Raw genomic sequence first — 21,159 nt, 5'->3', positions numbered from 1 at the left:
TTGGTAGGCAACATAAAGCAATCTAATTTTATCAAGAAAACAAGCACGATAAAGCTTGAGGAAATGAGGCTGAGAGCTTGCACTGGCTTGTACGCTACAGTATCTCTCTGCTGTCCACAATATTTCTCTCTTCAGGGCTTTTTCCATGAATGTCATGTGGCTGCATTTCAAATGTATGCCTTGTATCACACAGTGAGTTTTCCCTGATAATTTGAAAGATGTCACCCAAAGATGTAGTGCCTTAGAATCCAGACTTTCAGATTCACTTAAATTCAAACTCTACTTTAATCATTTGCAAAGCGATGTGCAATGAATATTTAATTCAATTATACTTTATTTGATATCCAGTAGGGAAGCTTGGACATTGTTTTATCACCCTTCAACGTATTACCTCTCAACAAGAAGACAGGCATTTTTAGAGCTTTGGTATAGTGGCACAAGAGATGTATTTTCACAGTGGTTGCAACCATTGAGCACCTCCAAGCTATGGTAGTAGTTATTAGAATCTATAAACAAGTACATTTTTTGACCTTTTCCCTCCCCCCACACCTGTCCCTGATCAGGGACAAGTTCTGAAACTTATACAGTGTTTAGAGTTTTGAAGAATCTTGAGTTCTGCCAGTTAGTTTGACTAAATTTTAAATAAATAGTGAAAAACATTCAAATATTGGGGAGGGAGTGGAAGGAAGGAAGGTGTGCAGAAGAGAATAAGGAAAGGATCTGGGTCTGGGAGTTGTGCTGTGAGCAAGGAAGAAGGAAAGTAGCAAGCAGACATTGGAGGAATGAAGTGGCATCTTTGGAATCATGAAAGAGGAGGGACAGGGAGGGATCAAATGTCACAGCACCACTACATAGCTGTCCCAGTGACTAAGCCAGAGCAGTGTTTAGGTGAAAAGTAGCTGGCTAAAGTCAAACCCAGGCAAGATGGAAGTGATGCTAATAGGAGGAGAGAAACTGAAGAACTAGCCAAACCCATACAATCACTATCACGTGAGAAGGGAAGGTCTGTCTTCAGGTCGTCAAGACAACTCGCAGTCTCAGGTTCCTCCTGAACTCTTTGCCTCTATGACATGGATGAGTAGCTCCTAGTGTCCCTTCTTCCAAATCCCATCTGGCCAGAAGAATACTTTTTCTCCAAGTGTATGCAGATTATGACACTGACACTCTTTTGTGCCCTTCAGATTAGGACTGCAATACATTGTGATTGGAATGACATTGCCTGCCCCAAAAAAGCTCCAGCTGGTTCAGAATGCAGCAACTTGACTGTGTACAGCAGCTCAGCACTCCAGCCATCACACAATCTCCCCAGTGACTACAAGGTCAAATTGATTGTTCCATTCCATAGCAAGTATACTCCTCAAGAAGAAGAAAATGGTCAACTGCAAGCATGAGGCCAGTGAGAGCAGGGTTGGAAACACCTCTCCCTCTCACTTTTGTTGCAGTCTGACCGTAAAAACTCCTGACCAGAGTCAAATCTCATACCTGTGAGAAAACTGGAGTTAATGGCAGTGGAGTCAATGGATTTAAACTAATATAATGGACAATGTTAGCAAATTGCCCTAATTAAGGGTCAGACCCAATAGAGTCAATGCACAAAGGCCAAAAAAAATGGTCTTTTACAGTGACTGCCCCCCTGCCCCTCTTCAGAGTACAACAAATTGGAAGAATTTAGACTGAGCAAACCAGAATGGAAGCTTCCTCCATAGAACTCATTCAACAGTTGGAAACCTTTTTCTGACAAACTATGTAGATTTACATTATAAATAGAAACAGTTTCATTTATACCCTGTCAAAATGTTTCATGTTTGGCCCTAATTGGTAATTTTAAAAAAAAAAAAATTCAAGGAAAATCCCTTCAGATTTTTTTTAAGGATGGGGGAGAGGAGGTGGAAAACGCATATTACTCTACAAAAATATATTTCTCATTCTTGTTTGACCTGGAGCCATCCCAGGAAAATCATCAAACTACTGGCATAAGGATTCATATGATTGGGTAATCATAACTCATTACGTTGTTTAAGAGCCAGCGCTGACTTGAAATGTAGTCTATTAAAAAAGTTAAGTAATTTTAGGTATAACATCTGCCAGACACTCCCCATCTGTTTTTGCAATTTTACAATAATCTTTTCCTGTGTTTCAAAATAATTCTTTCCTCCTTGTTGCTGTATACACACACACACACACAGAGGAGACTGACTTTGCAAATGTACCAGAGAACCATACTTGAGGTAAAGTGCTGTCCAATGCACATATAAACTGTTAAGGGAACTTTTCTGATGACTTTCCATGTCATACTAGGTACAAAATTTGCAGAGAGAAGTGTGATTTAAGTTGATTTCCCTTTAAACATCAAAATCAACAATTTGTCCAATGTGACTGAGTCAATGCATCTGTAGAAAACTTACCTTTTTGCCTTCATTGACCTTTTCCCTATTAATTTTAACATTGAATTCACAGAGTTTGCTAATTTAATAAATACAGCTATATGAGTGTTAGTTAGCTATAAAAGATTAGGTAAAGTAAATGCCTCAGAGTGGTCCGAGGAAGCTTTTCTTCGGCAAGGAGCTGACATCAAAACGTCCCATCAGCTGGATGGAAAGAGGGTCCCTGGAAACCCAGATGGTGATCGCTCGAAACCATCTCAGACTGTGGGTAACTATATCTGGGATGTCCTAAACCTATTGCCTGTGTGTGTGCGTGTGCGCGTGGTTACCATTTAATAAATAGTAGTTTTAGATAAGAGCACACTTGCTTGTATCAATCCTTTATCAGATAGAAGTGCTATGTTTCCACTGATTTATTCATGACACCACTTGGAGAGAAACAGTTAAGTTACCATTGCTTTGGGTTCTGGAACACCCCGGGTAACATTTGCATATGTTACTTGAAAAAGTTTGCACTCACATTGTATAAATGTTTCACTTTTAGTTAGGCAAGGTATAATAATACTTGTTTGTGTGTGTGTGTGTGTGTGTGTGTGTGTGTGTGTGTGTGTGTGTATATATATATATATATATATATTCTCACAGCAAAATGACTAAGTATTATTATTTTATAAACTACAATTGGTTCATAACATAGAGAAAGCATCCTGATTGGTTAATAATTAAATCAGGGTGTTTTAATATCATGTGCTGCAAACAGCCGCAGGAGACACATTAAAGAGCCACTTGCAGCTAGGCAGCCTCAGTCTGAGTATCACTGAATTATAATTTGAGAGAGAGAGAGAGAGAGAAAGTAAATGAAACAATGAATTCACACTACTGTGGTTCTTTTGGGTAACATAGACTGCTAATTTGGCTCCTGAACCACTGAAGTCTAACTAGTGTATGGCTGTCAGAAGAGAGTTGAGGGCTCTTCAAGTTTAGATTGACAGCAAGGATGGAGGGGAAAATCTGATCAGGCTTGGGCAAATCACGGGAATAGAGGTGATTCACCCAATGTTGAGGAAGGAGAACACCGGGGTGGAGAGGAGAGGATATAACTGGAAGGTACTGCACAGGGAAAGCAGCAGCTGCAGGAGGGAGTGCTGCAAGGAGGACAGGAGCAGCTTTATGTTTGTCTGCACCATTCACTGCACTGTGCTGTCTGGCAGGGCAGCCCTGCATCAGCATGCTCCACTGGCATAGGACAAGAAAGATAGGATTGAGGCTTGCTTGCCCACAACGGGTGTAATCCTGAGCTCTGAAACGAATGAATGATTTAGTTGCACAAGTTCTAATGAAAAACTAGAGTTCCTAACCACCGTATTAGGCACTCGCTACCCCTTCCATTTGCATGGACAGCCTTCTGAATAAGCACTGCTGCACTTCCAAAGACTGCAAACAAACCAAGAGAAATAAGGGCTTGGAGATAGGCCAGGAGCATAGCCAAAGGTCTGCAGTACAAATTAAGCAACTCCTCTCAAAGGGAGCATACCATGCTGTGGCTGCTAATATACCTTAGAGGCTCTGAGCTAGGGAAGTATCTCCCATCAACCCTAATGCAGATCCTCACAAAGCCTAATTTTGCACAAAGAACTACGAAAGCATATGTAAAACTAAAGATTAAAATTTACTCAATAGTTAATATTTTTTGTCAACTTGCATTTAAAAAAAAAAGTCTTGTTTAAAATGTCAGCAAACTTTGGCAGAGTTTCCGGCATATTTCCAGAGGGGTTAATTACAGGGGGAGAGCCTGGGGGAGTTGGTTTGGTTTTTTTGTTCTTTTTTAAAACTTTCTTTCAGCTTTTTACCACTTCTGAGGGCAGGATGCCTGATCTGATTCACCAAAGGAACTCCTCCTATGTTCTTATGCTAGCTCAGATACACAATTTTTTTCCTCTCAGCAGACACCTAAAAACGTACTAGCAGAACTGTCAACACTACATTCACTAGTTGTGCCTGGTAATAAATATCAGCCCTAACTCATACACATTTAATCAGCAAGTGTAAAAATCTTTAGATAAATATATACAGTAAATTTGAATTTCTGACTTGTAGACCATGAAAAACTGAATTATTTCCCCAGTAGCTCAGGTATTTCCATATTGTTTCAATAGCAAATATGTTAACAAGAGAATCAGCTTTTTCAGGGAAAGAGGGATGGAAAATTGCAGAACTCAAATAAAAAAAATCTAGAAATAGCATACTAACTTCATCTGTACTCATTTGCGCCAGAATTTTTACCCACCAGTGATTTTTCTTCACTCTGGCATTCATGACTAATGTACTGTAGTCAGAAAACAATACCATACACAAACTTGTCAATGAAGCGTGTTCTGTCTACTTCCTTACTATACATGTGCACAGTAACACAGGTACATACACAAGATTCAAAAAGGCCCCTTTGAAAGCAGTAGAGGAAATACAATACTCAATAATGGAAAGAATCAGTACACAGTCCTGTGCATGTGCCCTGATAACACTTTTCAATAGCACCCAAAATGTCTAATGATTTCTGCTATTGTACAGGTGAAGTATGCAAGTTATCGCATCGGAAAGTTGGTTAGACTGAGAGGCTATCACGATTAGTTGGTCATGAGAGGCAGCTGTAGTCTAGTGACATTTTGTCTTTGTGATGGTTCTATTTCTGGCTCTGCCATGGACCTGCTATGTGACTTTGGATACATCACTTCACCTCTCTGTGCCTCTGTTTCCCCTCACTTCTCTGCATCTCTTTCCCCTTTCACCCTCTGTCTGTCTTGTCTATTTAAAGTGCAAGCTCTTCATGGACTCTCTCTTACTGTGTGGCCGTACAGTGCCTATTGCAGTGGTGCTCTGATCTGACCTGGGGCTTATCGGTGCTAATATCACTAAAATAATAATTGAGCCCAGTTGTTTGGGTTTTTTTTTTATTGTAAATACATTTTCACTTAGCAAATAATACTGATTAACAGGCTTATTCAGGTCAGTTTTCTTAAGGCAGAAATATTAGTGCTTATGCAATGTTGTATAGAAACATTTTTGTAAATAATATGCAAACAAATCTAGGTATCAAATGAATTAGAGCTTCAAGGGTTTTTTTCCCACAGTGGCTGGTTTTAATCTTACTTCAGTGACACAGCCATCTTCCCTATTCATAAATTAATTGTCATGAAGAAAACGGTTACCTGCGTTTCTAAGGTGAAAAGTACACAAGCTTTTAAACACAGGGCCTGATTCACCACTAACATTGATACCCTTGGTAGTCATTTACACTTGTGCAACATGCCTGTATAAAAGATAGCACTCTGATTTGGCAGTATTTGATTAAAACCTGTAACCATCTACCCGAGGTGCAAGGTAGAGAAGAATGGTGTCTAATATTTAACATGCACTAAAAGTATGCAAATACTAGAATTGTTTTGTTTTGTAGTTAATCGGTTTCTCTTCTGATAGGCAAAATTGGTGTAATTAGGAAACACCAACTCAGATACTACCTGAAACAAGCAGATCTGGAAGGAAACTGTGATTTCAAGTTAATGACAACCTCACAATCCTACAGCCCTTATGCACAGAATTTTTGTTTACATTAGTAGGAGTTATGCACATATCCTTTAGATTGGGCTTTTTACATACAGTGATTTAGGCTCTTGAGACTCCCCAGGTTCGCCATCAATAGTGAGTTAGCGGGCTAGCTAGGATTTTCAATGTTTGCTAGACCAGAGAACCAGTGTAAGAATCCATCATTCAGAAACATGCTTTTCCTTCAAAAGCTCCCTGGAAGGCTTGTTTCCATAAACCAAAGAACAGATTACAAATGGAATATACTCATCTGTTACATTTTTCACCAATGGTATTTTGTTATTTAAAAATAAACTATACTTCTGTTCCAAAGAAGCTAAAATATAACTCGTAACCATCAGCATGAATAAAATTAGGAATATATATACAATCATTTGTTTGGCACCATTTGAAATTCCAGACCATCAGAGACTGAGGAAAACAGATAATTTAATATTTACATGTAGTTCCAGAGTGCTGGTCCCAAGAAAAAGACCAGCAAGACTTTAGAGATAGGCAAAGTCATTTAAAATCATCTGATGCAGCATATGACTGACATAAAAATCAGTGACAATAGCCAGGGCTCACACATTTTTCTACCACACAAGCTTCCAGTGTCATTACACAGCTTTGGTAAGCCAACCAATCAGCAACTGTATAAAATGAATCTCACTGCCCTGACACATGACAGATGCTGAAAAATAGTGCACCCCATAAATAATGTTTTGATCTATAAAGTGTCAAGTATGCATATTGTATTGCTAGGTCATAATTACTGTATTTAGAAACATCCCAGTTATCCAATAATAAAAACATTATATCAGACTGTTTTATGGGCACAGTGTGTGTAACATTAAAGCAACCACTATCAGGCACTGAGATTGTGGTCTTCCAGCAGAAACATAAATGTGTTCTGAACAGGAACATTCCTACTTTAAGGTGACAATCAGTGTAGTTGCAGAGGGGAAAAAATGAGATAACCCAGTCTGCATTCTGCAGCAAGAACATGGCAAAAGAAGGGATCAAGTAGACAATATATTGTGGTAACGACTGAATGAAAGTGTGTTTTAGAAGTACTAACCACTTCCTGCAAGCCCAATCTATTTAAGCGTGCAAATATAAAAGCACGTATTAATACCCTATCAGCATGCAGCATGACACTTACATGTTGATCGAAATTATTTTTATAAAAAACTCTACAGAACTCAGGAAAAAAGCTGATGGGGTTCCCATCCCAAGACAATCTTAAAAACAATCACTGTTTAAACAGTAGTTTTGATTTAATTCCTCACTCATAACACTTTATATTATGAAAACTGAAGAAACTTTTTAAAATCTAATTTTACTTTCAATATTTTTGCTGGTTTTTACATTTCACTCAGCTTACATAGAGAAACTGGACTTTTTAATTTCACATGTTGTTCTAATTAACAACACTATATTTGTAATTATTTCTACATTAGGTTTGTAACATCGTATGTTTACTGAATTTAAGTATTGGGCCTAAACTCCTTTACAAGAATTCTTAGTAGCCTATTTAAATCACCCACAAAACAGAATTATCCATTGTTTAGAAATTCTTATTTATGCTTTTTAAAAATAAAATAAAATACATATAACTTTTTAAATTTAAGGTGCAGATGCATTGTGAATACAAAAAAAATTGAGCTTGCAAATGGGCCATTTGGCCCATCTCGCTTAAGATACGGAATAGAGCTGTCTGTGGAGTGAGTGTTTCTGACATCTTATCCTTGTAAAAGTGTTATATTGTTATAAACACTACCATTGACTCTCAAAAATATAGCAAGAAAAAATACTGTCAATCCTATTTTCCACCAATCAGGATATATTCACAAATAGAATTCAAACAAAAAGCCAATAATAATATTTTTTAGAATAAAAACAAGCAAGATGTGGTATTTTTTTAATGAATTGCACCAACCCATCAAATAAAATGACAAAATGAATTTTTGGTTCAAGACAGTAAATATTTTGACCAATTACATAATATGAAATTATGAACTTAGTAAAGCTGCTTAATTATAGGGGACACTTTTTTAAAACACATTTTGCAGTCTAGGGAATTACTGTTACACATACACAACTAAGATAACATTCTTCTGAGTGTGCTAAATTAACTGCGGAAATTAAGGAGCTGTAACATATCTAATCATTTTTGTAATTTACAACAGTTATGGATTTTGTATTTACTTTCCACTGCAGAACGTTAGTACATACGTTTACCAAGTTTATTTCATGTTTAATTAAAAGCACCTAGCCCCAGCTCCAGGGGTGACTAAAAATTAAAAAAAGGTTAGCCTAACCTGGTTCCGAAAACCCTTTGTGTATTAAAATCCATGGTAGTGCTAAAAGCAAAATGCTTCCAATATCATGCATCAAAACAGTAAATGTCATGGCACAGAGCAGAGTGGAAGTTATGGTACCCACTTAGCGTCTACACTTCAAGTGCCACAGAAAGCTGCCTGTCATGTGAAATCGAAAATATAAAAGCAATTATGCAAGCACCAACTAAGTTTCTGGATGCGAGACTTCAGCAAGAGGGCAGGTTAAGGAGTACTTGTAAAAATTATTTTAACATAAAACGATTGTATGAAGAAAGATCAACTTGCCTACCACATGGTAAAGTTTACGAATTTATTTACTGTTGTCTTGTTTCCTACTATCAGTATCGAGCCTGATTCTCCACGGCCTTGCCCCTTGTGTAGTAATTTGGGCCCAGGACAGGGAAGCACTAGAGCATGTGCTTATTAACTCATTGGGTGAGATTCTGTGACGTGCCTTTAAGAGGTACAGCACAGAATTCATAGCCCAATTGGAGTAGGCATGAGGGAAGATGTATTATGGTGGCTTTAAGCCACCACTGCACTCTGCTACAGTGGCTGGAGAGGCCCACCATGTAATAAAGCACTTGTTTATAAGATGGGGTATTACATTGCATGGGAGTGTGATTTTTGAAGTGCATAACACGTTGCACATTAACTGGTCTGTGTAGACCCTATGTTCTTTAGTGTGCTTTTACATAGTACTCCTTCAAAGAGCACTAGTTTAAGTGCACCAACAGGACCAATCAATGTCAACACAGTAGTGCACTTTAGAAATCACACCCCAGTAAAGCGTACTACCTCACCATGTAGACAAGCCCTTAGACTGCTCTGAGCTACAAAATAAAAACAGGACATGCAGGATGATCCTGAGCCCATAAAACTGGACAGCTGGCAGCAGGGGCGGCTCTCTCTCTATTTTGCTGCCCCAAGCACAGCAGTCAGGCGGCCTTCGGTGGCGCGCCTGCGGGCGGTCCTCGGTCACGCGGATTCGGCGGCATACCTGCGGGAGGTCCGCTGGTCCCGCACCTTTGGCATACCCGCCGCCGAATTGCCACCGAAGCCACGGGACCAGCGGACCTCCCGCAGGCATGCCGTCGAAGGCAGCCTGACTGCCACCCTCACGGCGACCGGCAGGCCACCCCCCACAGCTTGCCACCCCAGGCACGCGCTTGGTGCGCTGGTGCCTGGAGTCGCTCCTGGCTGGCAGCGTGTACTGATCACCCTTACAGATTCCCCAGAAGAAGCTATGTCAAAAAAGGGACGATCCTGGGAAAACCTGGACAGGTGGCAACCTTACTTTAGATAGCACAGGGGGCTTAAATTACAACAGTGTCCCAGTGGGCTACAGCTCTAACTGGAATCTCCATATTACTGCATGGTGCAGCCCTGCCCAGGCACACACCCACATCCTGCCCCAATGCCAAGGCTTTCGAGGGGGTACTTGTAACAGTCTTATATCTGTTTACCACAGTTTTTGTGTCAGGGTAATCATGCACAGGCCAGATACAGGGCTTTTGGGGCCCCTTTACACCGCTATTTTACCTGGCTTAAAGGAGGGATGAGAATCTCACCCCTTAACTTGAAGCACATGCTTACATCCCATTGAAATGAATATGCTTAAGCACTATTCCCCAGACTAAGAATATGTTCTTGAATCAGGGCCTTGCACTTGAGCAAAGTGGGTGTAAAATTGTTACCTAATCAGAACAGTGCTGTTTTGCATCTACTTTGCACAGGTGTAAATAACTACACAAGCTGCAAAGCAGTGCAGATTTGGACTATTAACCTCAATGGAAATAAAAGAGGATTGGAAGAGCAATGGGAAATAACATACCCAAGGATCTTTGCTAGCCCTCTCAAAGAGGCAAAGAAAATAGGCCAGATTATCGCATCGAAATGCTACAGAAAGCAGTGTCCTCATTTCTGAACACTGACCTTTACATATGACAGGGAGATAAGATATTACATCCTAAAAGGAAACACAAGAACGATAAGCAGGAATACTGTGCTCAAACTCGTCACTTTGACATTTCAGTCTCTGAATGAACCGTGCTTGAAAAAAATCTTTAGTTTCCTTTCTAGTTATGACAACTCATATTTCACCCATAGTGATTTTTAAAACATGTATTTAAACCTCCAAGATCAATGGAAATATTTCCATATTTTTGTAATTACAGTGGACATTTTGCTTTAAAATTCCCTGTTGTGTTAGTAATCCAATCACATGAGCACTGAGAGCCTGAAAATGACAAGACCTAAATCAAAAGCAAAGTTTATTTAGTTGATTTTTATTGTCCATGCTGAAGCAAATGCTTACTTACGTCAACTAACCACAACATAGTGAATGTATAAATACTGAAAGAATTTTAAAAATAATCTAAGTAGCTATTAGTATTTCAGGTAAAGAACTGTTTTTTCAATATAAAATATTTAAGATGACATTGTACCTTTAAAATAATTTAAAATATGCACTAGTAATATTATTTATATTAGAGGAGGAACTATTTTATAATTTCCCCCATTTCCAACACATAAAGTAAATTTTAACCTTAGCAGAAAAGCAGTTATCCAGAGGAAGTATGATGAGACACCAAACTATATCTTAGTTGACCAAAAAGAAAAAAAAAAACCATCCCAGGAAAGAGAGCCAGATGCACTGAGCCTTCTCAATGTAACAAAAAAAACCATGCTTGGTCTATATATATATATATATATAGCCTTGTAGTTACTTGACAAGCCAGATCACAAGATCTTCAGAAAGGAATGATCCTCTGAAAAGAAAATATTAAATGGAAAGAATAGCAGGAAGGGAGTAAAATATGTGGAGCTTGCATAAGGATATTATTCTCTTTCCAGTACACATATAACTTAACATGTACAGGTATACCTTAACACGTGTTACACCTATTTAAAAAGTGTCACAATGCACTGTACTTTAAATCATTCTCTAAAGAGATGAGAAAACTTATGAACTCTAATCTAGAACTGAAGTCTTCTAAATCTCTATGATTCAGTCATTAAAATTATTCAAACACCCTGTTACCATTATCCTCCTAGCATAAGAAGTTATGTCAAACTAGATCTAAAACATAGGTCTGCAAAAGAAGTATTTTACAAAACAAATATCAATACAAGTTTTTCCACCTTTGTTCCACTTGTACAGCACCTCGCACAATAGGGTCCAGGTCCATGACAGGGGTTCCCTAGATGCTACAGGAATACACACAAATAATAATATGATGCCAAATGACGTAAACTTTCCTCTGCAAATCTCAGAGCTCCAGTCATTATATTAATGAACACAAGATGGTTGAAGGAGACACCAGCAAGTCAAAGGTTATGTCTGCACTACAGCCTATGTCAGTATAACATATGTCACTCAGGGGTGTGAATAAACCATCCACTGAGCAACATAAGTTACAGCAATATAAGCGTTTGTGTGCACAGCACTATGTTAGTAGGAGAGCTTCTCCCACCGACGTAGGTTCTGCAGTTGGCGGAGGTGATTTTATTATGCCAACAGGAGAGAGCGCCTTCACCAGATACGCTGCAGCTACCTTTTTTTTAAACGTAAAACATGTAAAAGCTAAATAGAAAAACTACAGTGGATGCCCTTACAAAGATCCACTATCTTGAAAGAGTATTTAAATTCTAAGCTTTCCGGGGCAGGGAAAGTCTCTTACTTTGTTTTTGGAGGGGCCCTAATTTTAGTTGAGCCCTCTAGGCCCTATAGTAATACAAAATAATAATACCAGTTCCAGAGGTGTTCCATACTTTCAAAATGAGGAATTCTATTATATCTTATATACAGTATTTTTTTTCTAATCTGTAAGTGGGACTTTTAAAACTAGGAAACAAATATATTCTGCTAAAAATGTAAACCTTTTCAGCTTGTGGGTTCTTCATAGTTCCCTTTACCCTTCTAGGTCATAACACGTGTTTAAAAATGGGTTGTCCCCAAAAGCACTTAAATTATCAGTTGCCTTCTTAATCCTGATCCCTACCATGAAGTCTTAATGTTGAGCTTAGGATATTTAGATGTGCAATTTCAAGGTAATTTGTCTTCTTTTATCATAAATTTAATTTTTAAGGAAGTTAAAAATAAAATCATTTTCCAGACAAGAAGCAAAATCCAAAGTTGCATCCCGGCTCGTCACCCTCCCCCATCACCATTTCTTCATGTGTCACAAAATATAAACAATTCCAGATTGTACGTTCATATAGAATTTAAGAAACATACGTTCAAAGTCTAGGGCTATAACACAATTCAGTAACAAACTCTAGTCCCACCCTGATAATAATGAACCATGTTTATTCATTTTGTGGCAGCATGCTGGACAGTGTTGCAACTTGGCTCACCCACATGGCAGTACTGTTGCCTGAAAACTGCATGTAATTCTTATCAAGAGACATTGTCTAAGCTTCTCAGTAAGAGAGGTATTATTGATCTCAACATATTTGTATCCAGAAAGATTTGTATAGTATACTTCAGTAAGTTACAGAGGGGTTATACATAGTTTGAAAAACTTGAAATATAACCTCGCCTTGGTGCTGGAGAGTTCAATGTCATAAAGTGCTGAAGATATGAACACACATCAGACAAATAAATTAGTAGCTAATTTATTTCTCTGGTTTATTTAACAATATTCCAAGCTTAGCACATTAAATAAAAACTCACAGACAATGGGTAGGACTAACAATGGCTTTGTCTTAGAACAAAGAAACATGTCAACTGAACCAATTACCATTTTATTTTGGATACCAAAAATTAAAAGGCCTGAAGGAGCAGAACAGTGCATTGCACTGGTATTGGTGAAACCGATTTGGGGAGAAAACAGGCTGCACTGCATGATAATTTTAGCCTTCAGACAGTCCACATGGAAACAGGGATTGGGAGAATACCAAAACACATTAGCTGAATTCAGACCGGGGGGGGGAGGAGGGAGAGGGGCTGAGGGGCTGATTTTCTTTTACATTGGTGTAACTCCACTGATTTCAGTTAAGCTACTCCTAATTACAGTAGTGTAAGAGGAGATTTAAACCTCTGGTTTCTTAGTTTTTAATGAAAGAAGTGCTGGGTCTCAAGCAATTTTTTTTTACTTTCATACCTGATGTGGCAAGCCCAGAGGTGCTGGGGCTCAACCCTGGCACAAATTAAGCACTATGTTAACAGCTTCAGCTCCTTTAGGGACAAATTCAGTAGGTGACAAATTGTGGTAAAAGTTACTCTTAAAATTGATGTGGTAGTGTAAGTTATATCAGCTTGGCAATCAATGTGCAAAACAAGTGTAACTTATACACGGAGCAGGTGTAAAAGGAAAATCAGCTAAGAGGCCTGCTTTAACTTCCTCCCTCCAGTTAATTAATTATTCTGCTATGCTTCCTACACATGTAAGCTACACTTGTTTTGCACATTCTCTGGGCCCAATCTCCTACAGCCTTGCACGTTCCGTAGTCATGTACATCTGTGCAAAGTGGATGTACAATGATACCATATCAGATTGGTGTATTTTACACGCACTTTCTGGAAGTATAACTAATTACACAAGATGCAGGGTAGTGAAGAATTGAGCCATCTGAATGCTAGGTCTGTACAAGTTAGACCACCATTTACAGTCATTTTTCATTAACTAAAACCTGCCAGATAATTTACACCATTTGAGTTGTTTCATGATTCTAATCCCCCTCCCCACCTACTGCCAAATGATCATACTGTGCATCTGTTGGTGAGAACTATAAAAACAAAATGTAAACACATACAGCTTGATAGTACAAGTGAAACAGCATATTAAATATCACTGTAAATCTTACTTCTGTATTACTTTTGACCAGCCCCTTTATAAAACCATGCATCTATGATTATGAATTCCAAATAGTCATCCCATAATAATACACTGAGCAGTCTCTGGTGGACATCTCTCCAAAATCAGTGTTGCATAAGACAATCACAGACACACACATATACATGTTCTGTGTTAGCATTTTATACTGCTGTCCATCATCCCAGTATCTGAGTGCTATTATGTACACATGCATTTTATAGCATAGTCTGTGAGACTAATACAACAGAGTGAATGTCTCTGATCTCTGCAACAACTGAATGATTTCCAAGATGACATGATACACAGACTTTCAGGGGGCATCCCACTTATACCTTCATGCTACATTGTAGACCAGGGATCAGCAACCTTTGGCACGCGGCTCCCCAGGGTAAGCACCCTGGTGGGCCAGGCGGGTTTGTTTACCTGCCACATCCGCAGGTTTGGCCCATCGCGGCTCCCATGGGCTGCGGTTCTCCGCTCAAGGCCAATGGCAGCTGCGGGAAGTGGCGCGGGCCGAGGGATGTGCTGGCCTCCGCTTCCCGCCACCCCCATTGGCCTGGAGTGGCGAACCGCGGCCAGTGGGAGCCGCGATCGGCCGAACCTGCAGACGCAGCAGGTAAACAAACCGGCCCGGCCCACCAGGGTGCTTACCCTGGCGAGCCGCGTGCCAAAGGTTGCTGATCCCTGTTGTAGACTAATGAGAATTTGTATTCTAGTCGGTAAGAGCGATATTCCCAGAATGTTTCCAACTGGGAAATGAAAAAAAGAAAAAAAAACTTTGCCTATAATATGGTAATTCCAAAAATCCCCCCGTGCATAAGCAAAATATGCTGGCTGCCTCCCCACTCTCAGCCAAAAAGTGGACTATAGACTTGTTTTAGACATGTAGCTCTTCCTAAGAGATGCATTTTATTCTTTTATTTTGCTAAGTACTCAAAAAGACTTAAAATATTTAGGCATAGAGACACAGGGGGAGCTACTGCAGTACACATAACGATTAATCAGAACTAGTATTGAGGTGGGCCAGACCAAAGCCCGCTACAAACTGACTCGAAAGGGAAGAAGGGGAAAAGTAAGATTGTAAGTGCTGACGTAACAGGAAACATTATCAAAGTCTAACAACTTGTGTGAGGGTTTTTTCCCCTGCTTAAATACATTTACACAAAATTAAAGCTTACTTTTTTGAAAGGCTTTTTCTACCAAAGATCTTTCTAACTCCCTGGTCAAAGTCCCAATTTAAATTAAAACAATTTGTATAAAAACAAATGTGGTCCTTGCCATTTTCCAATCTCCCTACTTCCCCCATCCTTCAGGGGCCTGATTCTTTGCTGCTTTGCACCTTATGTAGACTTAGACTAAGGGTTCTCAAACTGGGGATCATGACCCCTCAGGGGGTCGCGAGTTTATTTCCTGGGGGGTCATGAGCTGTCAACCTCCACTCCAAACCTTGATTTGCCTTCAGCATTTAAAATGGCATTAAATATATTTAAACGTGTTTTTAATTTATAAGGAGGGTCGCACTCAGAGGCTTGCTGTGTGAAAGGGGTCCCCAGTACAAAAGTTTAAGAACCACTGACTTAGACTCACACAAGGTGAATGTAAAATGCCACAATTCTGATGTGGTTGTGATTTCCACCTACTTAGTATAAATGTAAGGGGTGACATCAGGGCTTGTCTACAGTAGAAAGTTTTACCACTTTAACTATACTAGTATGACTGAGGGCTGGTCCACACTAACCCCCCAGTTCGAACTAAGATACGCAACTTCAGCTACGTGAGTAACGTAGCTGAAGTCGAAGTATCTTAGTTCGAACTACAAGGTACTTACCGCGGGTCCACACGCGTCAGGCAGGCTCCGTTGATTCTGCGTACTCCTCTCGTGGAGCAGGAGTACCGGTGTCGACGGCGAGCACTTCCGGGATCAATTTATCGCGTCTAGACAAGACGCGATAAATTGATCCCAGAAGATCGATTGCTTACCGCCGAACCCGGAGGTAAGTATAGACGTACCCTGAGTGACAAAATGTCCCCCAGTGTGGATGCAGTTATACTGGCATAAAAGTGCTTATACCAATATAGTTTATTGTGGTTTGGGAAGCAAAAAAGCTATATCAGTATAACTGCATCCACACTGGGGCCTATACCTGTATGTCAATACAAAAAAATCACCCCCCTAATTGATGTAGTTATACCAGTAGAACTTGTAGTGTAGACGAGGCCAAAAGTATGAGGTAGTGAAAAAAATCAGGCTCAAATTTATTTATTATCTAGTTTCTTCCTAATATTTTTGTAAGAGTCTCTGAAGATCTGACTTATGGATTTTGAAATCAGCTTTAAATTTAGGAAATTAAACTTTGAAATCCTAACCCATGTTGGCTTCAGAAGTGGATTTGTACATCTTTAAAACTTCTCTGTTTAGGGTCCAAAATTCAAAAAAACATTCCTATTGCAGAAAGCACTTAAGCACATTTAAGTCCCAGGCTACATCCTCACTGGGGGGGGGGGGGCGTGTCAATTTAAGATACGCAAATTCAGCTACGCGAATAGCGTAGCTGAATTCAACGTATCGGAGCCGACTTACCCCGCTGTGAGGTCGGCGGCAAATCAACCTCCGCGGCTCCCCCGTCGATGGCGCTTACTCCTACCTCCTCTGGTGGAGTAGAAGCGTTGATTCGGGGATCGATTGTCGCGTCCCGACGAGACATGATAATTCGATCCCCAAGAGATCCATTTCTACCCGCCGATTCAGGCGGGTAGTGTAGACCTGCCCCCAGTGAAGTACATGGGAATTAAACACACGCATAAGAGCTTTCCTGAAATTGGGGCCAGAGTCAGGAGTCATGGTCTTTGCAGAATTACTTCCTTGTTCATTTCAGTGCTGTATAATCACAAGTTATTCATGTTTTAAGATGGTGGGAAAGACATACAATAGAAGCTTAAACCAAGTCTGTTACGCTTGTTCAATATTTACAGTATTCATAGCATCAAACAGAATAATTTTGGTAATTTAAGACAAATACCTTTTCTTTGTTATTTAATGTACCATAGTATTCCTGTTAAATGAACCCACTGTCTCGGATATTAAAGAAATTGCTGTTTACATTTACTGTGTCATTTAAATTAAAAATCTGTTCCTGTTCCAAGCCCCACTCGCCTTCATCCTCATCTTCAGGTTCTGCTTCAGACACATTGCGAGTGTTTTCATACAAAAAGATCTGCTCATCAACATGAGCTGGGGCTAACCGGTTTCTCTTAGCACTTACAACATTAGCAGAGGAACCAAAAAGGCGTTCAGGGAAGACTCTTGTGGCAAGAATACACCAATATTTCTGAAGTACCTTTGGTAAAACAGGAAATAATGCTAGTCTGTCAGACCACCACTTAAGTGGGTCTTCATTTAGACCAAGAACCTTTTGTGACTTAAAGTTGCTCAATTCCTCAACAATCTGAGCATGCCATTCCTCTTGGTCTTCCACCCCTCCTGTCTGGCAAAAGATTTCCGCAAGCATGTTATTGATTGCGCTGGTAGGGGGAGGGGTAGAGGAGATGATTATTTTTTTCACAGGTGGCTCTTCTGACACTGTAAAGAACTTTTCTTCAGGCCTGAAAGTGTTTTCTTTTACTTTTTCCAAAAGGCTTTTTGCTTCCTCCACCACTCTGTTTTCTACCTGTTGCCGTTCAAATGCTGAAAGGAAAGGTAGTTTTTTGTACCTAGGGTCCAGAAAAGTTGCAACATTGAGAAACATGTCTATCTCAGGTGTATGCTGGTATGTTGTTGATAACTCTTTGGCTATCACTTCCTTGGCCATGCTAATTTCTTTCAAATCATTCTCTTTGATGTTCAACGTGGTATTTAGAAGCATGTGGAGGAGGGGTTTCACCATACTTATTGTTGGATATTTTGAAGCAGACATCATCTCAGCAACCTGTTTAAAGGGCTGAAGTAGGTCCACCAGGCCTTCAATTGTATTCCATTCGCTGGCTTCCAGCATCAGATGGTGGTTATTGCTGTCCTCCACAAGAACTGCTGCAATTACAAACTGCTGTTCTTTAAGACGTTGCAACATGGCAAGTGTGCTTCCCCACCAGGAAACACGATCACTTACAAGCATACAGTGCAGAATATTTTGTTGCTTCTGCTTCTCACTTAACATGTACATTGCGACCGTGGACTGCTGAAAATATTCCACCAGTTTTCGGCACCTGGCAAGAAGGCTGCACAGTTTTGGAAGCTGAAAAGCTTGTTGTATTCCTGCATTAAAAGTCTGCCCCAAACAAGGCATTTGTACTGGAATATCTAGGAGAGAGCAAGCTTTCACAATGTCTTTACCATAATCTGTTGTAGCACCAAAGACTTTTGTATTGATCCCCCATTCAATAAAGATTTCATAAAGGACTCGTGTAATAGTTTCTGCAGTATTTTCCTCTGGCACTTCAAACGTTTTTAAACACCGGGAGTTAACAGACAAACAGTTAGAAGGGCTACTATTCAGAAAATGAACTGCAAGTGTTACATACGATCTATTCTGGTTTTCACTTCTCCACATGTCAGTGGATATGCCACACCATAGAATTTCAGTAAGTTCTTTTAAAACAATTTCTCTAATAGCATTGTATTTTTCAGGAATTGCTTTTGTGCAGAAATATTTCCTGCTAGGAAGTTCATATCTAGGATCAGCTGTTCTCAAAAGTGCCTTGAATGTGGGTTCATCAACAATAGAGGAAGGATACATGCCCTCACAAATTAGGCTAATCACAGCAGAAGTCAATTCTTGATGCTTTTTGTTTTCATAATTGTGGCTGGTCTTCATAATTAAAGTGTCTTGAACAACCTGCTGTGATGATTCGGGCTTCAGTTTTGAAAATGCAGTAGCAAACGCTTCCCTCATTTGCTCAGTGTTACTTTTCACAAATTCGCAGAACTCATCAGGATGATTTTTCTCAAGGTGGTATGAAAGGTTGGACGTGTTTCCTGAATAGGCAATTTGGGCCATGCAGATGCGGCAATAGATTTTCTTCCACTGTAATATGCATCCTTCTGCATTAGTATCAAACCCAAAGTACTTCCATACTTTACTCTTTGCTCTTGGATGAGCCACTAACTTTAGATCTGATGGCGAGCCTTCTAAGCTTTTATTCTCCATTGCTTCTTGGCCACCGTCCCACCTTTTGATCCTTCACTCATTAATGAGTACCTGATAAAGGCAGTAAGATAAAGATACAATGAGAAAGCACACGTCGAGCACACTCAACTATGTGAAATCAGTGCTTCTGTGAATACACCAAGAAACCTACCTTACTAATTACATTTGAAAATTTAAAGATGAAGTTTACAGGAAGTGTAACCTATAGGAAGACCCATTAGAATGTCAAAAATAAAAGTGTTTTAATATGTGAACCGATGCTGTGACTGAACTAGTACAACCAAGCAAAACTGAGTTTCTTGAGTAACATGAAAATTCTTGGTAGAGAAAGTGTAACAACCACTGTAGAGTTTAAGAACGTTATTGCCACGTACATTAGACATTTGTTATAGTAGTTCCCTATCCTAAAATTATACTTAAGGTTGAGTCAACATCCCTTTGCACAAGAATTATTGAACTCTGCTGTTTCTGCTATTTCAGCAGAAATTTGTTACACAAGGAACAAATGTTTGTTTGTGCTAGTTGTACATTACAACTATAGAAGTGATCCTGCTCTGCTGAAATCAAAGGACATTTTCCAACTGGATTCAGTTAAAGTAGGATCAGAGCCCTCATGCAGAGCAACAATATACATTTGAGGACTTTCCTGCCTGCTTCTTTGTGGAATTAACATTCTGAGCTCTTGGCTCCTGGAATATCAGCACCTTATAATTGCAGGAAGAGAGGCAGGCAGGGGAACTTTTATCAATGCATTGAAATATGTCAGTTTGAACATTCTTTTTAGCTGTTCAGAAGAATAAACGTAAGAGTTTTCTACAGAGTGTGCTCCAGAAAATTATACCTACAGATTTGCATGGGGCAAAATATTTTTGCCAGAAAAGTATAAAGCCACCAGTCTCCCTTCAAGCAACTACCTGCCAGAGCTCATTTCTCTGCACCAGGCTAAGACTGCATGTGTAGATGTTGCTTTGTCTACCTCTACCATGGCTGCAATCTAGCCAGACCATTGCCAACAGACCCTCAGAACAACAAACAGCCCCATTCTTGAAATGCCCAGTAAGTGGGTAACAAAGATCAGTAAGGAGAGGGGAAAGGAGCCATCAGGGAACAGTGGTGCAGGCACATACAAAAATTTGAGAGGACCAGAGTTGAGAATACATTCATGATGCATTCTATTGAGAATGGGACGTCAACAAATCAGTAAGTTGGGGGAAGATGACATGTCCCCATCATTCCCTGTCAGTGGCAACACCATGCCAGGAAACAGAAAAAGAAAGCCCTGGGTGAATAAGACAAGCTAGAAGGCTTTTCATGACATTGGTGCAGACCTGCGGGAATGTTTGTGCGTGTGTAACTTTCCAGTGCAGTTGCTCCTGTGGGTTTACACTATGGAGTAAGGGACTTTTGTTCCTTTTAACTATTCTAGTTATTTTTTAATATTTTGGGTTTTTTAATAAAATATTAAGACAAGATTATTGAAGGTTAAAGATGAGGAGGAGTTGCAGATTTTTTGGTTTGGTTGATTTCTTTAAATATTTACATCTGAAGATTCTGCATCAGGAGGTAAAACTATTCTGTTTTTAAAAATGTGCTCTGAATACTGGTATGTCCTTTGCTATGACTAATTTCAGTGCTTCAGTCATCAATATGAATTACTGACCCAACATGGTTATACTGTATCATTCCAAGGATCCATATTAACAACTCCATGTTATGCATTCTCATAGTATGACAGTATAACTTAGAAGGAGAGGTATATACAGTATAATGTTACAGATGATGATTTTAATAGCTTCATATTATGCACTGGCATGATGTACCATATCAGTATTTGCTGTTATTATTGCTTTCAGATACCTCTATTTCAAGCCATGTCACAGGGTTT

The 21,159-nt window shown here is 39.5% G+C and overlaps 2 protein-coding genes across 3 annotated transcripts in view; both read right to left on the bottom strand.

Moving 5' to 3' along the window:
- DHRSX (dehydrogenase/reductase X-linked) overlaps nucleotides 1-21,159 on the bottom strand; it is a 221,358-nt gene that overhangs the window by 194,457 nt on the left and 5,742 nt on the right. The window lies entirely within an intron of this gene.
- The window catches only part of ZBED1 (zinc finger BED-type containing 1), an 82,357-nt gene continuing 69,062 nt past the window's right edge, over nucleotides 7,865-21,159 (bottom strand). For both annotated transcript variants that reach the window (XM_054008501.1, XM_054008493.1), the window contains exon 2: nucleotides 7,865-19,325. In XM_054008501.1, coding sequence (XP_053864476.1) covers nucleotides 17,187-19,274 — 2,088 coding nt within the window. In that variant the 5' untranslated portion in view covers nucleotides 19,275-19,325 and the 3' untranslated portion in view covers nucleotides 7,865-17,186. The remainder of the gene's footprint in view (nucleotides 19,326-21,159) is intronic.

This window comes from Malaclemys terrapin, chromosome 1 (genome assembly GCF_027887155.1).
Source record: "Malaclemys terrapin pileata isolate rMalTer1 chromosome 1, rMalTer1.hap1, whole genome shotgun sequence".
NCBI lineage: Eukaryota > Metazoa > Chordata > Testudines > Emydidae > Malaclemys > Malaclemys terrapin.
The sequence above is the reverse complement of the archived record's forward strand: the minus strand, read 5'-3'. Positions and strand labels throughout refer to the sequence as shown.